Raw genomic sequence first — 21,321 nt, forward strand, 5'->3', positions numbered from 1 at the left:
AAAGGGTACTTGTTGGATCAATCCATTGCGCAACTTGACAAAATAAAACCCACACACTCACAAAAGAGTATTATTTATCACAAAGGAAGCCAGTTTTTCAAATAAGCCTACACACAAAAAAAAAATTACCCATGAAAGGGTGAAAAATGGAAGGTAGTTGGTGAGAAATTTATTTCCTCAAGAAGGGAATATGTAAGAAAATAAATAATTTGTATTTAACATAGATGGGGCAAATTTATTAAGTTAGGCATTTACACTAAGTGCCTCATACACTTAGGGGAGAACTGGATCATACGATATGCTGCTAATAATGTTTTATGGAGCAGACATGAGTATAACCTTACAGCATTGCGTGCAAAACCTCTGTGGTCGTCTCACCGAATCAAAGTAGATGCTTCGAAGGTTAGTCACAGAATAGCCATGAACACTGTGAGACACACACCACGTGTCTCTGTGAGCGTCGGCTACTGAGAGAGTGGGTGCAGCTTAGGCAGCAGAGTCTGGTGTATGGTGAGTACCACTCAGTTCGAACTCCGTGAGCAGTGACAGCAAACCAAACTTCTTCTTGGAGCCTGGCAGGTCAGTCGCAGGAGAGCCAGGCGCGCTGTGAGACACGCACCCAAAGTGTTTCTCTGGGCGTCAACAGGTTAATCTGTGGGTGCAGCTTGGGGGGCCGATGCGGTGTGCGGGAACACGGGCTCAGTTCGAATTGTTCGAGCAGCGACGCCAGCCCAAACTTCATGGTAGTCTTCGAGAAATCTTCAGCTAAAATAGTCAAGAAGGCCTTATGAAGCACTCTATCACACTAATGATACATTATTCACATTCTTTGGTTCCAAAAGGCAGGTATCTGCAGTGTGGAAATAATGTACCGTTATGTTGGTTCCACACAGCGAGATGACTAAGCATATAATGTGTCACTGCCGAACTTTTTTTTCTTTATTGAATTTCGATCCTCACCTCCAGAGAGGGGAAGTTAATAATATAAAAATAAAGGGTTGGTGATGCTGATTAAAACACATGGTAACTAGAGAGGTACAATTAAAAAATATTTACTATCAAAAACAGTCTTGATCACTACCCATTCTCCAGCAGAAGGAGGTCCTCACTCATTGGTCTGAAGATGACCACAGTAGTGGTCGAAACTGGTCACTGTAATAAATAAATTGTGATCAAGACTGTTTTTGATAGTAAATATTTGTAACACTTCGATCACTGTTCACAATGTATTCGAAGTAAACAATTAGAAAACATGGCGACAGTCTGGTATTTGTTCGCAGGAGTAAAAAGAACTCTTAGCGACAGTACAGTGTCTGTTCGAAACACTTAAAAAAGGGGACACACAATACTGAACACTCACTTAAACATTGCACTAGAGAGTAGACACGAAGGCAGATTGCCGCCCAAGGCTAGCATAATATATAAAATATTAAATTTAATAGGAATTTCGAGCATACTCTCCAGTGGAGTAGACGGAATTGGTCAAGTTCTTTAACTCAGTCTTAACTTACACAACATTATCCATTAACATCCAATATACTGTGTCACATTGATGAGTATGCATATATACATATACATGGTCCAGTCACATTAATGTGACCACCTCTCATATTCATTGTCAAAGCGCAATAACCAGTCATAAATGGTAGATGGTAGCACCAGCAGTGGAGTTTATGTAAAGCATATCAGGCGACGTGGTAAACAGTGTCGTCATTGTTGTAATGAGGAAACAAAGTGATTTATCTGACATCCTAAAAGGCATGACCATTGGATTTTGGTCCAAGGATGGAAGCATTTCTGAAACAGCTATCTTTCTAAACTGTTTATGTGCCGCCTTGGTTATAGTACACCATGTATAGAAAATGGTGCTACATAAAACTATAAGTCGGCCGGTGTGGCCAAGCGGTTAAAGGCGCGTCAGTCTGGAACCGCGCGACCGCTACGGTCGCAGGTTCGAATCCTGCCTTGGGCATGGATGTGTGTGATGTCCTTAGGTTAGTTAGGTTTAAGTAGTTCTAAGTTCTAGGGGACTGATGACCTTAGATGTTAAGTCCCATAGTGCTCAGAGCCATTTAAAACTATAAGTCCTACCAAATCCTTGTACTCCACGAGCTCTGCCTTGCCTATCACATCCGTCTCCCATCTCCCATGCAGAACCTATACGATTTGATTGCCTTCCCGCACCTTCTCCTCTTCCTCGAATGGATACGGATCCTTTACACCTCCTGCAAGCTCGATCCCCCACACCTGCTTGTCTCTCCCATCCTCACCCATCCCCACCCACTGCTGTGCATGTATTCTTGCATCCCACCTGCTCCCCATCTTCACACCCTCCATACCCTTTCCCATAGGTGGTTTCTGCTAACTCCCCTTCCCTGATGATGTCCTTGTCCTGTCCATCTACCCCTCCTACCAGCTCTGACTCTCCCCTCCAGTTCCCCACATTTTTCCTCAAGGCTCCCTCTCACCCTCCTCAACTTCTTCCCCCCCCCCCCTGTCCTCTCTCCCACATCTCCTGCTTCGACCCATCTCCCTGGGCTTCCAACCCCTCCTCTCTCCTCCCCCCCAACTCTTCCTTCTTTCTCCCACTGGCACCCCCCCCCCTTCCCGCCCTCCTACCTCTCCCTTAGACCTACTTTTCATCGGCGACGAAGACTGGAATTTGGATGGCAATGCTCGAAGTGGATGTCCACTGAGTAGCGACAGGTAGCCTTTTCAGATGAACCACACTCCATAGAATAGCTGGTCGTTGCTGTGTTTAGCCACTAATCAATCGTTGGAAGGGTTCACTCCAGGGGAAGGAACCTTAAAATCAGCGGAATATTTTCGTTGCATGCAAAAAACATCAACAAAAGCTCGTACCTATGCTTGGGGGTAATGTCCACTTCTACATGCAGTTGATTCTTCCTCAGCACGATGGCATCTACCAGCAGGTCAACACAACTTGTCACACAGCTCGCAGTGTACCTGCGTGATCCGAAGAGCACCAGGATGTACTTCCCTGACCACCACGCTCCTCAGATTTAAAGCCAAATGAGAATCTGTGGGACCACGTCGATCGGGAATTTCGCGCCATGGATTCTCAATCGACAAACCCAGTGCCGCTAGCCACAGCACTCGAGTCAGCATGGCTCCACATCCCTGTGTGAACCTTCCAGGATGCATTGACACTCATGCTGCACGTCTAGGCTGCGAAAAGTGGCTACTCAGGCTTTTGACAGGTGGTTACATTAGTGGAATGAACCGTGTATCTTACTTAATTCTCTACTAATGTCAACGACCAAATGGGCCCTGTGTAAGTAGTCTTTTGCCTTTGTATGTATTAATATTGTCAACATTTTTTATTTGGTTTTTGAAGCAAGAGGATGCTTTGTAAGAATAAAGGACATCAATGGAATATTGAATGTGAAGTATCTGTCAGCATACAACCTATCTCAAGTAATCAGCAGTGTTGATTTTCCAACTAATGTAAATCATATTTATAGCTCATGCTAAATAATTGTAAAATATTACGGTAAACCTATCCTATTTGGTATATTCATAGTGTAAGAATAGTACTACCTTTAGTTCCTAATATTGTATCACCTAGAAAAGAGACAACAGTTTCATCTTCAGACAAAATAGTGGAAGATCATTTACGTATACATGAACAGTTATGCAATCACACTTCCATGCATAATTGTTGATAAGATTCACCAAAATTTACCCCACCATAAAAGTTCTATGTTTCAGCCTCTCTACGACCAGAGACTCAGAAATGATATTTCACAAATGTGGGATTATTGTAACAGATAGAGAACGAACACATTCGAACACAGTTCAGCCAAGAGCAGAATAGGAGCTTGTGAAATGTGGTGCTACGGAAGAAGCCTGAAGATTAGATCGGTAGAATGTCTTACTAAGGACAAGGCCCTGATTAGTAACGGAAAGGAAAGGAATTTGTGGAATAACGTGACTTAAGGAAGCGATAGATTGAGAAGACACATTCTGAGCCATCAAGGATTCGCTAATTTCGTACTTAGGGACGTAAAAATTGCAGAGCAGACCAAGAGAGGGGTAAAAGTTTAAATAAATTGCAGTTGAGAACTTTTGAATTTTAGAGGGAAGGAAGGCGGATTAGAGTTTATCATCCTGTCAACAGTGAGGTCATTGGGGAAAGTCGAGTATTAGAAATTTGCCACGGTAATCTTCAGCAATATGATGGAGATTAATAAAAAAAGAACTACGGTAAATGACAACATTAAATGTCTTCTTGCTAATGAGTTATCTCATTTTTATTAGACAAACATGTTTCATAGACGGCCTATTCATCTTCGTTGGTCCCATTGGTGTTTGAGACAGGAACAGAAGGTGTTAATGGAATCTATAATGCTATCGGTTCAGTACAGCTATGTTTGTGGTCTGCAGTCCAAAGACTTGTCCATGTTAGTTTATTCTGAACAAGCCTCTTCATCTCCGAATAACAAGTGCAACCTACATCCTTCCGAATCTGCTTACTGTATTCATCTCCTGGTCTCCCTCTACGACTTTTAACCCACACATTACTTTCGAGTACTGAACTGGTGATCTCTCAATGTCTCAAACTATGTCCCATCAACCTGTCGCTTCTTTAATTCAAGTAATACCACAATTTACCCATCTAACATTCAGCACTCTTCTATAGTAACACATTTTAAAAGCTTCTATTCTCCTCTTGGCTATACTACTTATCGTCCACGTTTCACTTCTGTGCGTGGCTGCAATCCAGATAAACACCTTCATAAAAGTATCTCTAACACTTAAATCTACACTGAAGCGCCAAAAAGAACTGATATAGGCATGCATAATCATGTACAGAGATATTTTTAAACAGGCAGAAGACGGCACTGATGTTGGCACGGCCTATATAAAACAACAAGTGTCTGGCGCACTTGTTAAATGGCAGGTTATCAAGATTTAAGTGACTCTGAACGTGGTCTTATAGTCGGCGCACGAGCAGTAGGACACAGTATCTCCGTGGTACCAGTGAAGTGGGAACTTTCCCGTACGAACATTTCACGAGAATACCGCGAATATCAGAAATCCGGTAAAACATCAAATCTCCTACATCGTTGCAGCCGGAAAAAGATCCTGCAAGAGCGGGACCAACGACGGCTGAAGAGAATCGTTCAAGGGGGCAGAAGTACAACCCTTCCGAAAATTGATGCAGTTTTCAATGCAGGATCATCAGTAAGTGCCAGCGTGCCTACCATTCAACGAAACATCATCGATATGGACCTTTGGAGCCGAAGGCCCTTTCGTCTGTTCTTGATGACTGCACGAAACAAAGCTATACGTCTCGCCTGATCCCGTCAACACCGGCATTGGACTGTTGATGACTGGAAACATGTTGCCTGACCAGACGAGTCTACTTTCAAATTGTATCGAGCGCATGGATGTGTGCGGGTATGGAGACAACCTCATGAATTCATGGACCCTGCATATCAGCAGGGGACTGTTCAAGTTGGTGGATGCTCTGTAATAGTGTGGGACGTCTGTAGTTGGAGTGATATGGGACCCCTGATAATTCCAGATACGACTCTGACAGGTGACACGTACATAAGCATCCTGTCTGATCAACTGCATCTATTCATGTCCATTGCGCATTCCGACGGACTTGGGCAATTCCAGCAGGACGATGCGACACCACACACGTCCAGAATTGCTACGGAGTGGCTCCAGGAACACTCTTCTGAGTTTAAACTCATCCGCTGTGCTTCAAACTCCTGAGACGTGAACATTGCTGAGCATATATGGAATGCTTTTTAACGTGCTATTCAGAAGAGATCTCCACCCGCTCAGAGTCTTATGGGTTTGTGGAGAGCCCTGCAGGATTCATGGTGACAATTCCATCCTGCACTAGTCGAGTTCATGCCACGTCGTACTGCGCAACTTCTAAATGCTCGCGGGGACCCTACGCGTTGTTAGGCAGGTGTACCAGTTTCTTTGGTTATTCAGAGTACATTCGATGTTAACAAATTTCTGTTCTTCAGAAACGCTTTTCTTGCCGTTGCAAGGCTACAATTTATGTCTTCTCTACTTCGGCCAACATCGGTATTGCCCAAATATAAAAACTTACATACTACTTTGAGTGTCTCGTTTCCTATTTGAATTACCTCATTGTCAACTGGTTTAACTAGACTACATTCCATTATTCTTGCTTTGCTTTTATTAATGATCTTATTGTCTCCTTCAAAGACGTTGTTCCGTTCAACTGCACTTCCAAGCCCTTTGCTGTCTTTGACAGAATTTCAATGTCGTCGGAAAACCTCAAAAATTTGGGGAATTGTTTAATGTGTAGAGAGATGCAATACCTCCCTAAACTTTAATTTCCTCTCCAAATTTTTCTTTGGCTTCCTTTACTGTTTGCTTATTGTTCTGACTGAGTAACATTGAGGATAGATTACAATCGTGTGTCACACCCTTCTCTGCCACTGCTTCCCTTCCATGCCCATCAGCTCTTATAACTCCCGTCTGGTTTCTGCACAAGTTATATATAACCTTCCACTCTCTGTGTTTTACCCTTGCTACCTTCATAATTGCAATGATCGTATTTAGTCACCATTGACAGCAGCTTCCTCTAATTCTACAGAACCTATAAACTTAGATTTGCTTTTGTTTAAGCAATCTACTAAGGTAAGTCTTGGAGTCAGTACTGCCTCGCGAGTTCCAACATTTCTCCAGGGCCCAATCGGATCATCCCGAGGTCGGCTTCCACCAATTTTTCCCCTCTTCTGCAAAGAATTGGTGTTAGCATTTTGCAAGCATGAGTTATTAAATTGATATTTAGGTAGTAATTGGAATTACTACACCAGATGGAGTAGTTGTTTCATGGCTGGCACCCCCTAGTAGTTCTGACGAAATGTCGTCTACTACAGAGGCCTTGTTTCGACTAAAGTCTTTCAGTGTTCTATCAAATTCATCTCGTAGTATCATATCGTATCTCCCATATCACCTTCGTCTACTTCCTCATCACGTTCTATAATATTGCCTTCAAGTTCATTTCCTTTGTACTTCCTTCCACCTTTCAGCTTTCCCTTTCTCTACTTATCAGTGGTTTTTCATGAGATCTTGGCTTCAGTTTCGACCGAAGCTTTCTTTAATTTTCCTTTGGGCAGTATGTGCCATTTACCTAGTTATACATGCTTCTACAACCTTCCTCTTGTCCTCTGGCCATTCCTGCTTAGCCATTTTGCATTTTCTATCAGTCTAATTTTTCAGAAATCTGTGTGCCCCCATGGCTGCTTCACTAACTGCATTCTTATATTTTCTTCTTTCATCGACTAAATTCAATGTCTCCTCTGGGACCGAAGTGTTTCGAGTAGGCTTTGTCTTTTCACTTATTTGATCCTCTGTCGTCTTCACTATCTCATCTCTCAAAGCTATCCAGGCGTATTCTACTGCATTTCTTTCCCCTACTGTAATCAATCGTTGATCCATGCTCCTTCGAAACTATCAACAGCCTCTGATTTTCTCCTTAATTTTCTGTCTAATTCTTCAGTTTTAATTCACAGTTCATAAACAATAAATTACGGCCAATGGCTGTATCCACCCCAGAAAATATCTCACAGTTTAAAACATAGTTCTGAAAACTCTGCCTTATCGTTACATAATCAGACTGAAACCTTGCATTGACTCCAGGTATCTTCCATATATACAGTCTTCTCTTATCATTCTTAAACCATCTGTTAGCAATGATTAAATAATTATGCTCTGCTCACAATTGTACTGTGTGGCTTTCTCTTTCATTCCTTCTCCCCATTTCACATTCTTCTAAAGTCCTTCTTCCCTTATTCTTCCTACTTCTTGAACTCTTATAAACCATCACAATTAAATATTCCTCTCTCTTAACTAGCTAAATAATCGCTTTTATCTCATCACATATTCCTTCAATCTTTTATCATTTGTGGAGCTAGTCCACACATAAACTTGTACTGTTGCGGTGCGTGTTGAATCAGTATCCGTCTTTATTACGATAACGTGATAACTGTGCCACTCATAGTAGCTTACACAAAATCCAATTTTCTTATTCATTTTTAGACCCACTCCTGCATTACCCCTATTTGGTTTTCTATTTATAACCATGTGATCATCTGCCCAGAAGTTCTGCTGATGCTGACACTAAACATCATCAACCCTCACTGTATCTAACCTCAATCTATCCATTTCCTCTTTCCAACTTTCTAACCTTTCTGCCTGATCAGTGAAACTAACATTCCACACCCCGATTCGTAGAACACCAGTTACATTTTTCCTAATAAAGACATCCTTGTGAGTGGTGCCCTTTCAGAGCTCCAAATGGGGGATCATTCTACATTTGGAATGTTTTATCCAAGTTGTCAATCCGTGTACTCAATTTGAGAGAGAACAAGTCACTCTCTCACTTATTTTCATTTCTAGGGTACTATTTTATGTTGTTATTACATCCTACATATCATTTTTGTGGGATGACAGGACGTTATCACCATCAGCAGGCAATGATTGGTGCATGTACATTGTTGATCCATTCGGGATCTTTATGGTGGCTCTCCTTCAAATAGTATTTTGTGGAATTGACAGCAAGCAGGCAGATAGGTTATTAAACAGTAAATCTTTCAATGGACATTTGGGACTTGGAAACCACATGCAGCTATGAGGGTGGGAAACATCTTGAAGCACTTACTGGGGACAGAACATTGGTCTGAAGAATTTCCCGCACTGGTGTACGGGCAATGCTTTCGACCAAAGAGGTGAAGAACCTGCCTGCCTGGATCTGCCTGTAAGGCGCCTCTAGCCACGGCAAGGACAGGGACAGAGACACAAGAGAGAAGTAGGTCGCACGGCAAGGCTTACGACAGTGTAGTAGATGCTATCGCAATCTACTACGCATGTCATGGAACCTTCATGTCGTGTCACTCCTTGACATGCTGAGTTTTTTGTTTTTTTTTTTTTTTTTGGGGGGGGGGGGGTGTGGGGTGCTAGTTGGGCGAAGCCTCAGGCCTTCGGAAGAATTTTAGAATGGAACATCTCATTTATGTCGGCTCTGAAACGGTCTATGTTGCGACACTAAAGCTCTTCTCTTAGTTTAGCCAACGCCCCTGGTCAGACATGTTGTCATGTTCGGTCCATCCAGAGAATTATCTCTGTGATAAATCTGTTGCTCACTTTAGGCATAAAAGGAAAATCAAAACACATAGCCTACAGTGACCTTGTAAAAACAATTTGGGAGCGTAATGTCTTCTCCTCTCTGTGTGAAAATTTACGAGTCAAGGATCGGCTGCTTCTCCAGCAAGGAAAAGAATATTATTAACTTCCATTAGGATTGGCCGGAGGGCAAAGCAGGTAAGTTAGTGGGGAGACACGGAGCTCGTGGAGTCTTGTGATTGGCAGGAAACCCTTGTGTGGGCGGCTGCATGAATGCTGTTTGCAAGTTTACGGAAACTTGAGTAAAGGGAGGGGTGGAGAAACTTGGTCTTCGGAATCAGGATCCAGTCTGGAGAGGAGATTCTGATCCTGACTCTTGTTTGAGCGTATTGCTCTTGGCATATTCGTCCTGAGCGTGCCTTTGCTATGGCATTAGTATTGACTGGAGAGCTGGCGGTGAATTCTTAGCTGTACTGATAGTTTAGACCTCAGTCATCTCAAATAACTCACTGTATTAGGTCTGCTGCCTTCATGGTTGATCTTCTTGTCTGCATTGCTGTATGAGTAAGTCGAAGTTGTCCATGGAATGACCAACGAATGTGAGTGTCATATGCTGGAATATTCTGACATTTCAGGGCGCCATCAACCAAGTGTAACATTACACGGTGACGGTACCAACAAACTCGTCTGTCGTTGGAAGACATGTGCTCGTCTGCAGGGTCACTACGCTTAGAAATAAATATGTAAGCGTGAAGAATAATGTGGCGTGCGTACTATAAGACCTTCAGTACACACACCATCAGATTATTTGACTTGTCGCTCTAACGAAGTAGGCGAGTGTCAGCAATATGTCTCGTGGTCTTATCGTGACGTGTTTATCTTCTGCCATTAGGTCAGACGATAGAAATGCCACTTGCATGCTTAGAGTAGCAGATTGACAGTGACCAACTTTAAACTGAACTTGATTAATTTTCATACACATTTATTAAAATAATAACAAGCATAAACATTACTGAACTTGGTTCTGGATGCTATTTACAATTGACAATCTGAAGTTCCTTTGGTATTGGTATATTAGTCTTATTCTCACATATATCTCTGGTGCTTGACAAAAGTGTCAATACATTTATCTTCATGGCTATGTACAGGAATATGGTAAACTTATTAGGCACAGACTGAAACTTGACTATAGACTGGTACAGACAAATGCAGATCTCGTACAGACTGGCACAGACTAATTCAGACTGGTACAGACTGGTGCAGACAAATGCAAACTGACTAATCAGAGGTCTGTACACTCGTTATAATACCTCGCGTGTTCATGTAGCACTGAACAAGTGTGATCCACGAGGAGAAAAGGTTCTACATAAGCAGCAATCTCATTGGCTGCATTACATATTAATACGCGGATCGGCGGAAGCAGAATTTGGTCCGTCTCTATGGCAGCGCCATCTCGTAGTGCGGAGATGGATGAGTGCTGCGCCCGCGCTGTTGTGCTTAGCGGAGTGCGCTCTAGTGGGAAAGTCGTGTACATGCTGACTATGCGGAACTATGTACACAACAAATAAAGATGAAGAATATTTATAGAATTCACTCCACAGCGGAGTGTGTGCTGATATGAAACTTCCTGGCACATTAAAACTGTGTGCCGTATCGAGACTCGAACTCGGGACCTTTGCCTTTTGTGGGCAAGTGCTCTCAAGTGGTAGAGCATTTGCCCACGAAAGGCAAAGGTCCCGAGTTCGAGTCTCGGTCCGGCACACAGTTTTAATCTGCCAGGAAGTTTCTTGAAGAATATTAACAAAGGTTGATGTACTTAAAATACATTAAGAGTTTGCACATAAAAATTTCGGTGGCATGATTTATCATCATGGCCATCCTAGTATCGTGCCGTAACCTTGCAAAATGCAGGAAGGGGTAGGCATGTGAGGCGAAGGTAGCGATAACTGTAGAAAAAATGAAATGGAGGCGCATGGGACACACAGGTAGGTGACTAGCAGACAGTTGAAAGAAGGAAATTCTTTGGTGGATTCCCAGAAATAAGTAAAGACCGAGACCATTGTTGAGCGGTAAGTAGGTGGATGACTTCAGGAAGCATGCAAGAGTAGCGTGGGGTAAGCGTAACAGGCGATCGTAGAGGAAACGGAAGGCCAGTGGAGGTCTTTATACGGCAAAGGATGTCAGGTGGTTAAAGAGTATGATTATGAGGGCCTTACTTTGATAACCCTCCAGATCTACAAACAAAAAGCACGAAGTATGATATACAGGGTGGCCCATTGATAGTGACCGGGCCAAATATCTCACGAAATAAGCGTCAAACGAAAAAACTACATAGAACGAAAGTCGTATAGCTTGAAGGGTTAAACCAGATGGCGCTATGGTTGGCCCACTAGATGGCGCTGCCATAGGTCAAACGGATATCAACTGCGTTTTTTAAAAATAGGAACCCCCATTTTTATTACATATTCGTGTAGTACGTAAATAAATATGAATGTTTTAGTTGGACCACTTTTTTCGCTTTGTGATAGATGACGCTGTAATAGTCACAAACGTTTAAGTACGTAGTATCACGTAACATTTCGCCAGTGCGGACAGTACTTGCTTCGTGATACATTACCCGTGTTAAAATGGACCGTTTACCACTTGCCGGAAAGATCGATATCATGTTGATGTATGGCTATTGTGATCAGAATGCCCAACGGGCGTGTGCTACGTATGCTGCTCGGTATCCTGGACGACATCAACCCAGTGTCGGGACCGTTCGCCGGATAGTTATTTATGGAAACAGGAAGTGTTCAGCAACACGTGAAACCACGACCTGCAACAAATGATGATGCCCAAGTAGGTGTTTTCGCTGCTGTCGCGGCTAATCCGCACATCAGTAGCAGACAAATTGCGCGAGAATCGGGAATCTCAAAAACGTCGGTGTTGAGAATGCTACATCGACATCGATTGCACCCGTACCGTATTTCTATGCAGCAGGAATTGCATGGCGACGACATTGCACGCCGTGTACAGTTCTGCCACTGGGCACAAGAGAAATTACGGGACGATGACAGATTTTTTGCACGCGTTGTATTTAGCGACGAAGCGTCATTCACCAACAGCGGTAACGTAAACTTGCATAATATGCACTATTGGGCAACGGAAAATCCACGATGCTTGCGACAAGTGGAACATCAGCGACCTTGGCGGGTTAATGTATGGTGTGGCATTATCGGAGGATGGATAATCGGCCCCCATTTTATCGATGGCAATCTAAATGGTGCAATGTATGCTGATTTCCTACGTAATGTTCTACCTATGTTACTACAAGATGTTTCACTGCATGACAGAATGGCGATGTACTTCCAACAAGATGGATGTCCGGCACATAGCTCGCGTGCGGTTGAAGCGCTATTGAATAACATATTTCATGACAGGTGGATTGGTCGTCGAAGCACCATACCATGGCCGGCACGTTCACCGGATCTGACGTCCTCGGATTGCTTTCTGTGGGGAAAGTTGTAGGACATTTGCTATCGTGACCACCGACAACGCCTGACAACATGCGTCAGCGCATTGTCAATGCATGTGCGAACATTACGGAAGGCGAACTGCTCGCTGCTGAGACGAATGTCGTTACACGTATTGCCAAATGCATTGAGGTAGACGGACATTATTTTGAGCATTTATTGCATTAATGTGGTATTTACAGGTAATCACTCTGTAACAGCACGCGTTCTCAGAAATGATAAGTTCACGAAGGTACATGTATTACACTGGAAGAACGGAAATAAAATGTTCAAACCTACCTACGTTCTGTATTTTAATTTAAGAAACCTACCTGTTACCAACTGTTCTTCTAAAATTGTGAGCCATATGTTTCTGACTACTACAGCGTCATCTATCGGAAAACGAATAAAGTGGTCCAACTAAGACACTCATATTTCTTTACGTACTACACGAATATGTAATAAAAATGGGGGTTCCTATTTTAAAAAATGCAGTTGATATCCGTTTGACCTATGGCAGCGCCATCTAGCAGGCCAACCATGGCGCCATCTGGTTTCCCCCTTCAAGCTAGACAAGTTTCATTCTTTGTAGTTTTTTCGTTTGACGCTTATTTCGTGAGATATTTGGCCCGGTCGCGATCAATGGATCACCTTGTATACTGATACGCCCTACTTGCTGCAGCCACTCAGTGGAATGCTCTGTTAGATATACTCACCAACACAACGCCGCTGGCCCGCTCCATAGGGCATGTAGACGCCCGGGTGTCGCTCCGCGCTGTTCTCCGGGCTCCAGCGCTCCGGGATGAACTGCAGCGGCTCCGGGAAGTGTCGAGGGTCCCTCAGGAGCGAGAAGAGCGGCGCCACGACGCGGGTGCCCGCCTCCACCACGATGCTGGAGCCTCCAGGGCCGCTGAGGCGGTGTGTCTGCGTGCACTCTTCCACGAACGCACCGCCCACCACCGGGTACAGCCGCAGCGTCTCTGCCCAAAACACCTGCCGTAAGCTCTCCTGTTTCCTCACAAGTCTGACGAGAAGCTAATGCTATTTTGTAAAGAGGCCCATGCCCTACTACCTTACAGTCTCAACTTGTACTACACTGAAGCATCAAAGTAACTGGTACAGGCATGCGTGTATAACTATAGAGACACGTACAGGGTGTCCAGAAAAGGACTCCCTGATTTCAAAATTAAATATCTCGAAAACAAAGATCGATAGAGGAATGCAGTAAACGGTATGTTTATTGTGACAGCTGTAAGAAGTTTATACAGCAGTTTGAAATAATAGTTACAAAAGCTGCAAACAGATAGCGCTGTAAACGCCAACCGTAATGTCTAGTATAAATAGTGATCCGAAGCCCAGAGCGATCAGTTCCACTATTGAAACGTGAAAGGAGGTCAGCGTACCGAAGGAAGAGATTAAAACCATGTACTCCATTGAACAACGCGTTTTTCTGGTGCTAGAGTACCACAGGTTAGAAGAGAATCCTACAGCAACAAGGCGAAGTTTTCAAGCACGATTTAATGTTCCAAAAGGACCCGATGCGAAAACCATTCGTACGCTCTTCGCAAAATTTCAACGAACAGGCAGCGTAACTGATGATCTAGTGGGGCATGTTGGCCGCAAGCAAACCGCAGTTACGCCTGAAAATATCGCCACAGTTTCTGGAATTATTGAGCGAAATCCAGTGTCATCCGTCCGTAGAATTGCATCTGAGACTGGTTTGAAGCGTTCCAGCACGCAGAAAATACTGAGAAAGAGCCTACACATGTTTCCATTCAAAATTCAAACGCACCAGGCCATACCCGTGCGAGCTGTGCAACAAAGGGTTGCCTTTGCTAATCAGATGCTCACAATGATTGATAGTGAAGGATTTGATGTTGGCTGTATCTGGTTTACAGATGAAGCACACTTCCACCTGAATGAATACGTGAATAAGCAGAACTGGCGATTTTGGGGTTCCGAAAAGCCATATTGGTGTGAAGCGAAACCCCTGTATTCTCCTAAAATTAGTGTGTTGGCTGCAGTATGCAGCAGAGGCATTATCGGCCCATTTTTCATTCGAGAAACGGTCACTGATGCACGTTACGTTGCAATTTTGGAACAATTTGTCGCCACACAGCAATCGCTAGAGGACGACCAGGTACTGAATGGTTTATGCAAGATGGAGCCCGACCACATCGGACCGAACAAGTGTTTCGCTTTCTTGCGGAATACTTCGGGAATCGAGTCATTGCTTTGGAATATCCCAAATTTACTGCTGCAGGCATGGATTGGCCTCCATATTCGCCGGATTTGACTCCCTGTGACTCTTTTTTGTGGGGCACAGTGAAAGACATGGTCTACCCGAAGCATCCCGCCACACTGGACGAGCTTGAATCGGCGATCTCTGTGGCATGTGAATCCATTTCGGTTGAGACACTACGAAATGTGATGGCGAATTTCATTCTTCGTTTGCGCCACCTCTGTAGTGCCAATGGTGAACATTTTGAAAACCTTGTGATGTGATTGTTTGCAAAGATTGTTTTCATACGATTATTTCACTTATGTATGCTGATGTGAGCTGTACAGCGTACAGCGCCATCTGTTAGCAGCTTTTATAACTATTATTTCAAACTGCTGTATAAACTTCTTACAGCTTTCACAATAAACATACCGTTTACTGCATTCCTCTATCGATCTTTGTTTTCGAGATATTTAATTTTGAAATCAGGGAGCCCGTCTCTGGACACCCTGTAAATAGGCACAATACGGCGCCTCTAGAAGACAACAACTGTCTGGTGCCGTTGTTAGATCGATTACGCTGCTACAATGGCAGCTTATCAAGAGTTAAGTGAGTTTGAACGTGGTGTTATAGTCGGTGCACGAACGATGGGACACAGCATCTCCGAGGTAGGGATGAAGTGGGGATTTTCCCGTACGACCACTTCAAGAGTGTACCGTGAATATCAGGAATCGCGTGAAACATCAAATCTCTGACATCGGTGCGGCCGGAAAAAGATGCTGCAAGAACGGGATCAACAACGACAGAAGAGAATCGTTTAACCTTACAGAAGTGCAGCCCTTTCGCAGATTTCAACGCTGGGCCATCAATAAGTGTCAGCGTGCTAATCTTTCAAAGAAACATAATCGATATTGGCTGTCGGAGCCGGAGGCCTACTCATGTACCCTTTGTGACTAGTGTGGGCCCTCAGCATCGAGATTTCATGACTGGAAACATGTCGCCTGGTAGGATGAGTCTCGTGTCAAATTCTATCGAGCGGATGGACGTGTAAGTGTATGGAGACATCCTAATGGATTCATGGACCCTGCATGTCAACAGGGGACTGCTCAAGCTGGTCAAGGCTGTGTAATGGTGTGTAGCGTGTGCAGTTGGAGTGAAATGGGAAACCTGACACGTTTATATACGACTCTGTCAAGTGACACATACGTAAATATCCTGTTTGATCGCTTGCATCCATTCATGTCAATTGTGCATTCCGACGGACTCGCGCAATTGCAGCAGGGTAGTTCTATACCCCACAGGTCCAGAATTGCTACAGAGATAGGTAAATAGGCAGAATACGGTGACTGTATAAGACAACAGCTGTCTGGTGCAGTTGTTAGATCGGTTACTGCTGTTACAATGGCAGCTTATCAAGAGTTAAGTGAGTTTGAACGTGGTGTTATAGTCGGCGCACATACGATGGGATATAACGTTTCCGAGGAAGTGAAGAAGTGGGTACTTTCCCGTACGATCATGTCACGAGTGTACCGTAAATATCAGGAATCCGGTAAAGCATCAGATCTCCGACAACGCTGAGGCCGGAAAAGGATCTTGGAAGAACGTGACCAACGACGACTGAAGAGTCTCGTTCAACGTGACGGAAGTGCAACCCTTCCACAAGTAGAGGCAGATTTCATTGCTGGGACATCGACAAGTGTCAGCGTGCGAACTATTCAAGGAAACTTCATCGATATGGGCCTTCAGAGCCGAAGACCCATCCGTGTACCCTTGATGGCCGCACGACACAAAGCCTTACGTCTCGCTTGGGCCCGTTAACATCGACATAGGACTGTTGATGACTGGAAACATGTGGCCTGGTCTGGAAAGTCTCGTTTCAAATTGTATCGAGCGAATGGACGTGTACGGGTACGGAGACAACCTCATGAATACATGGCCCCTGCATGTCAGCAGGGGACTGTTCAAGCTGGTGGAGGCTCTGTAATGGTGTGGGGCGTCTGTAATTGGAATGGTATGTGAATCCTGTCCTGGTACGATTCTAACTGGTGACACGTACGTAAGCATCCATTCATGTGCACTGTGCATTCCCACGGACTTGAACAATTCCAGCAGCACAACGCAAAGCCCACACGTTAATAATTGGTACAGAGTTGCTCCAGGAAGTCTCTCCTGAGTTTGAACGCTTCCGCTGGCCACCAGACTCCCTAGACATTACCATTATTGAGCATATTTGAGATGACTTTTAACGTGCTGTTCAGAAGAGATCTCCCCCCCCCCCCCCCCCCTTGTAGTCTTTCGGATTTATGTACAGGCTTGGATTATTCATGGGGTCAGCTCCCTCCAGCACTACTCCAGACACTATTCGAGTCCATACTACGTCGTGTTCCGACACTTCCGCGTGCTCGCGGGGGACCTAGCAACATTAGGCAGGTTGAACAGTTTCTTTCACTCGTCAGTGTACGCAGAAACAGCGGACGACATAAAATTGTTTCTCTACTTTATTTGTTTATTTTTTTACTCAACCTGATGTGATTTTGGCTCTCTCTTACATCAGCGCGGGCAACGGCGTTGCCGCAGTGGATACACCGAATCCCGTGAGACCACCGAAGTTCAGTGCTGTCGGGCGTGGTCGGCACTTGGAAGGGTGACCATCCAGGCCGCCATGCGCTGTTGCTATTTTTCGGGGTGCACTCAGACTCGTATTGCCAATTGAGGAGCTACTCGACCGAATAGTAGCGGCTTCGGTGAAGAATACATATCATAACAACCTGGAGAGCGATGTGTTGGCCCCACGCCCCTCCTATGCGCATCATCCACTGAGGGTGACACGGAGGTCGGATGGTCCCGTTAGGCCACTCGTGGCATGAAGACGGAGTGCTTACATCAGGGCATTATTCACACATATAAAATTAAACCAAACTCTGCCCTGACAGGCCACGAAGGCCCAAAGGTACCGATCGGCTGCCGTGTCATCCTTAGCCCGCAGGAGTCACTGGATGCAGATAGTGAGTGGCATGTGGTCAGCACACTGCTCTCCTAGCCGTTGTCAGTTTTCGTGACCAGTGTCGCTATTTCTCAGTCAAGTAGTTCCTCAGTTTGCCTAACAAAGGCTGAGTGCACCCCATTTGCCAACAGAGCTCGGTTGACGGGATGGTCACCCATCCAGTTATTAGCCCAGGCCGACGCCGCTTAACTTCGGTAATCTGACGGAAACCCTTGTTACCATTGCCGCAGGACCGTTGGCATTATTCACACATACAGTATCTTTTTTGTATCCTACAGAGTGGTTCAAAAGGATGGGAAATTTTGGAACGTGTTGTGGCAACGCTGCGAAGTAGGTAGTGCCGAATTACAGGTAGAATCCTGCTCTCACTGTCTCGCCATTTCGTAAACAGTAAACATGGAGCAATAGAACGGTGAGAAGCGTGCCTTGAGGCAAAAGCCCATTATAAGAAAGTGTCGGGACTGCGCGTCGAGAATTGCGACGTCATTTCAACATTGGGCAGCATGATAGCGTTCTGTCAGTGGATGCAATCAACACCTGGGTCCGCAATTTTGAAACAACGGGTTCTGCTGTGAAGAAGTATTTTGCAGGGAGACTCCGTATTGCTCCTATAGTAGACACTATCAAGGTTGTGCGAACTGCTTTCATAAGAAGTCTACAGTGCTACGTTTGACGTCACGCAGAGCCTCTACAGTAGAATCGTTCGAATGTTCAACGAATACGGAAAGTGGTCTTAAAGTCTCATCCGTAAAAGCTGCAGACAAGGATAGCTGTGCTTATGATGGTGAAATACGATCAAAAAGTCGAACATCACATAGATAACGGACACAGGCATTCATTACGAATTCCCGGTGTCGTAACGTTTCCTAAGAAGGACCTTCAGGACAACATCGCTGTGATCAATAACTGGAAGTATACGTGTTTCTTTTCATAGTCAAGAGGGAAGAGCTTTTTTATATTTGTAGGTCACAGAGAAATGCTGATGCCTTCCTGCAGATTGATTTTTCACACTGAGCTTTCTCCATTTTCCGTCTCCACCACTATCCTGGAATCATCTGTCTATACGATTTGTAGTCCAAATGCGAAAATCACGTTGCTCAAAATATTTAGTGTTTCAGAGGTGAGATCTTCTAGTAGTGTCTAACCTGACTTCGTGAGTTTCTTCTTCACTCTTAAGATTTATTTTTTCCTGCGCGACAGGAACTTCACTGTATGAGGTCTAGGTTTTGTAGGTACTGGCGTCCTATGTCCCACTGTATAGCTTCAGTCAATGTTATTTCAGTATCACCTGCAGGCCTGGCTTCTCACGGACAAGATTAGTCACTAATTCGTCTGCATTCTCTCTGTCATTGTCTGAAATTCCGAACAGTGTGAGATGATTACCCCTGTAATACTGTTCAAGTTATTCAGACTTCTCCACTTGTTTCTGTTCAAGCAATTGTGCCCTTCGCTCGATTTCTTTTTAGGATTTAGCATAGAGCTGGCAGCTAGGTCATTACAGATGGATCACGAGATCGCATTGGAGAAGGATACAGAAGTTTGTCAGTCACAATCTAATCGAAAGAGGCATACTGGTATCTACCTGACAGAACCATATTTTACAGCGTCGTCGTTGCGCGTGATACGAAACTGGCACAGTTACTGTGATAGAAAGATGTCACTTGGCTAGCCTGTCTTACCGCTGAGGACCATGTCGAGGTAGGTCATCTCCTGGACCGCCTCGTAGCTCAGCTGTCCGCCGTGCGCTTTGAGGACGGCATCCACCTGTTGCCTGGCTCGGGTCTGCACTTCAGTGTGCAGCGACAGCTCGTACAGGCAGAAGCTCAGCACACGTGCGACGATTCCGAGTCCGAAACCAAACGTGGCGAACACGTACGCCACCAGGGAGTCGTCTGAGAACTCTGAAACACGCGGCGAAAAATCAACAGCTAGTCAGTAAATTCGGAGTAGGAATTAAAATCCATGGAGAAGAAATAAAAGCTTTGAGGTTCGCCGATGACATTGTAATTCTGTCAGAGATAGTAAAAGACCTGGACGAACAGCTGAACGGAATGGACAGTGTCTTGAAAGGAGGATATAAGATGAACATCAATAAAAGCAAAACGAGGATAATGGAATGTAGTCGAATTAAGTCGGGTGATGGTGAGGGCATTAGATTAGGAAATGAGATGCTTAAAGTAGTACATGAGTTTTGCTATTTGGGGAACAAAATAACTGATGATGGAAGTAGAGAGGATATAAAATGTAGACTGGCAATAGCAAGTAAAACGTTTCTCAAGAAGAGAAATTTTTTAACGTCGAGTATAGATTTAAGTGTCAGGAAGTAGTTTCTGAAAGTATTTGTGTGGAGTGTAGCCATGTATGGAAGTGAAACATGGACGATAAATAGTTTAGATAAGAAGAGAATAGAAGCTTTCGAAATGTGGTGCTCCAGAAGAATGCTGAAGATTAGACGGGTAGATCCCATAACTAACGAGGAAATATTGAATAAAATTGGAGAGAAGAGAAATTTGTGGCACAACTTGACAAGAAAAAGGGATAGGTTGGTGGCCCATATTCTGAGGCATCAAGGGATGATCAATTTAGTATTGGAGGGCAGCATGGAGGGTAAAAATCGTAGATGGAGACCAAGAGATGAATACACTAAACAGACTCAGAAGGATGTAGGTTGCAGTAGGTACTGGGGGATGAAGAAGCTTGCACAGGATAGAGTAGCACGGAGAGCTGCATCAAACCAGTCCCTGGACTGAAGACCACAAGAACAACAACAGTCAGTACCAAAGAATTGTGCATTAAGATTTATGTCAAATTATCCCTGTGATCAAGCAGTGACACATTTGAGTTAAAACTCGACTTTTCGAAGATATTCACTACTTTTGCCATCAACAGCTGCCTTAATGTTGGGGACGATGTGTGTCCCCTATACAGGGTGTATATAGACATGAGTCAGAAAATTAAGCGATTTATTCTTGACCTCACAACATTGTAAATGTACGTATGATTTCGGGTCTCAAAATCCTTCGTTAGGGAAGCAAGAAAGACTTCATTATTTTTGTCATAAAAATGATACGTTTACCAAGTAAGGTGTACATCAGAAACGCAGCACAATGCTCTAACATGCGTTGACATAAAATTATTCTTGGCTGAAATCTGCCTCATTTCACATTTACACCCGCTGAAGATAGTATGGATACAGAAGATTTACATGTGGAGTGTTCTACACATTACTGTGACCACCACCTACGTTCGACGTCAACGTGCAGTAACCACTGACAGACGACAGGTGGCAGCACTGGCAGGGTATATAAATCGTGTCGGGGGTAAGCGGAAACAATGCAGTCAGTGTCGTAATGAGGAAAGTGAGTGATTTATCTGACCGCCAAACTGGTGTGATTCAATCGAGTCGAGGATGGAAGTATTTCCGAAACGACTAAGTTTATAAACTGCTCTTGTGCAGCAGT

General features: G+C 44.2%; 1 protein-coding gene across 1 annotated transcript in view; it reads right to left on the reverse strand.

Moving 5' to 3' along the window:
* Positions 1–265: 265 nt before the first annotated feature.
* LOC126412385 (probable cytochrome P450 6a13) overlaps positions 266–21,321 on the reverse strand; it is an 80,423-nt gene continuing 59,367 nt past the window's right edge. Inside the window, exons 4-6 of the mRNA XM_050081961.1 lie at positions 19,540–19,761; positions 13,352–13,615; positions 266–765 (exon numbers count right to left, since the gene is read on the reverse strand). Coding sequence (XP_049937918.1) covers positions 581–765; positions 13,352–13,615; positions 19,540–19,761 — 671 coding nt within the window. The 3' untranslated portion in view covers positions 266–580. The remainder of the gene's footprint in view (positions 766–13,351; positions 13,616–19,539; positions 19,762–21,321) is intronic.

The sequence above is a fragment of the Schistocerca serialis genome, chromosome 7, assembly GCF_023864345.2.
Source record: "Schistocerca serialis cubense isolate TAMUIC-IGC-003099 chromosome 7, iqSchSeri2.2, whole genome shotgun sequence".
NCBI classification, from domain to species: domain Eukaryota; kingdom Metazoa; phylum Arthropoda; class Insecta; order Orthoptera; family Acrididae; genus Schistocerca; species Schistocerca serialis.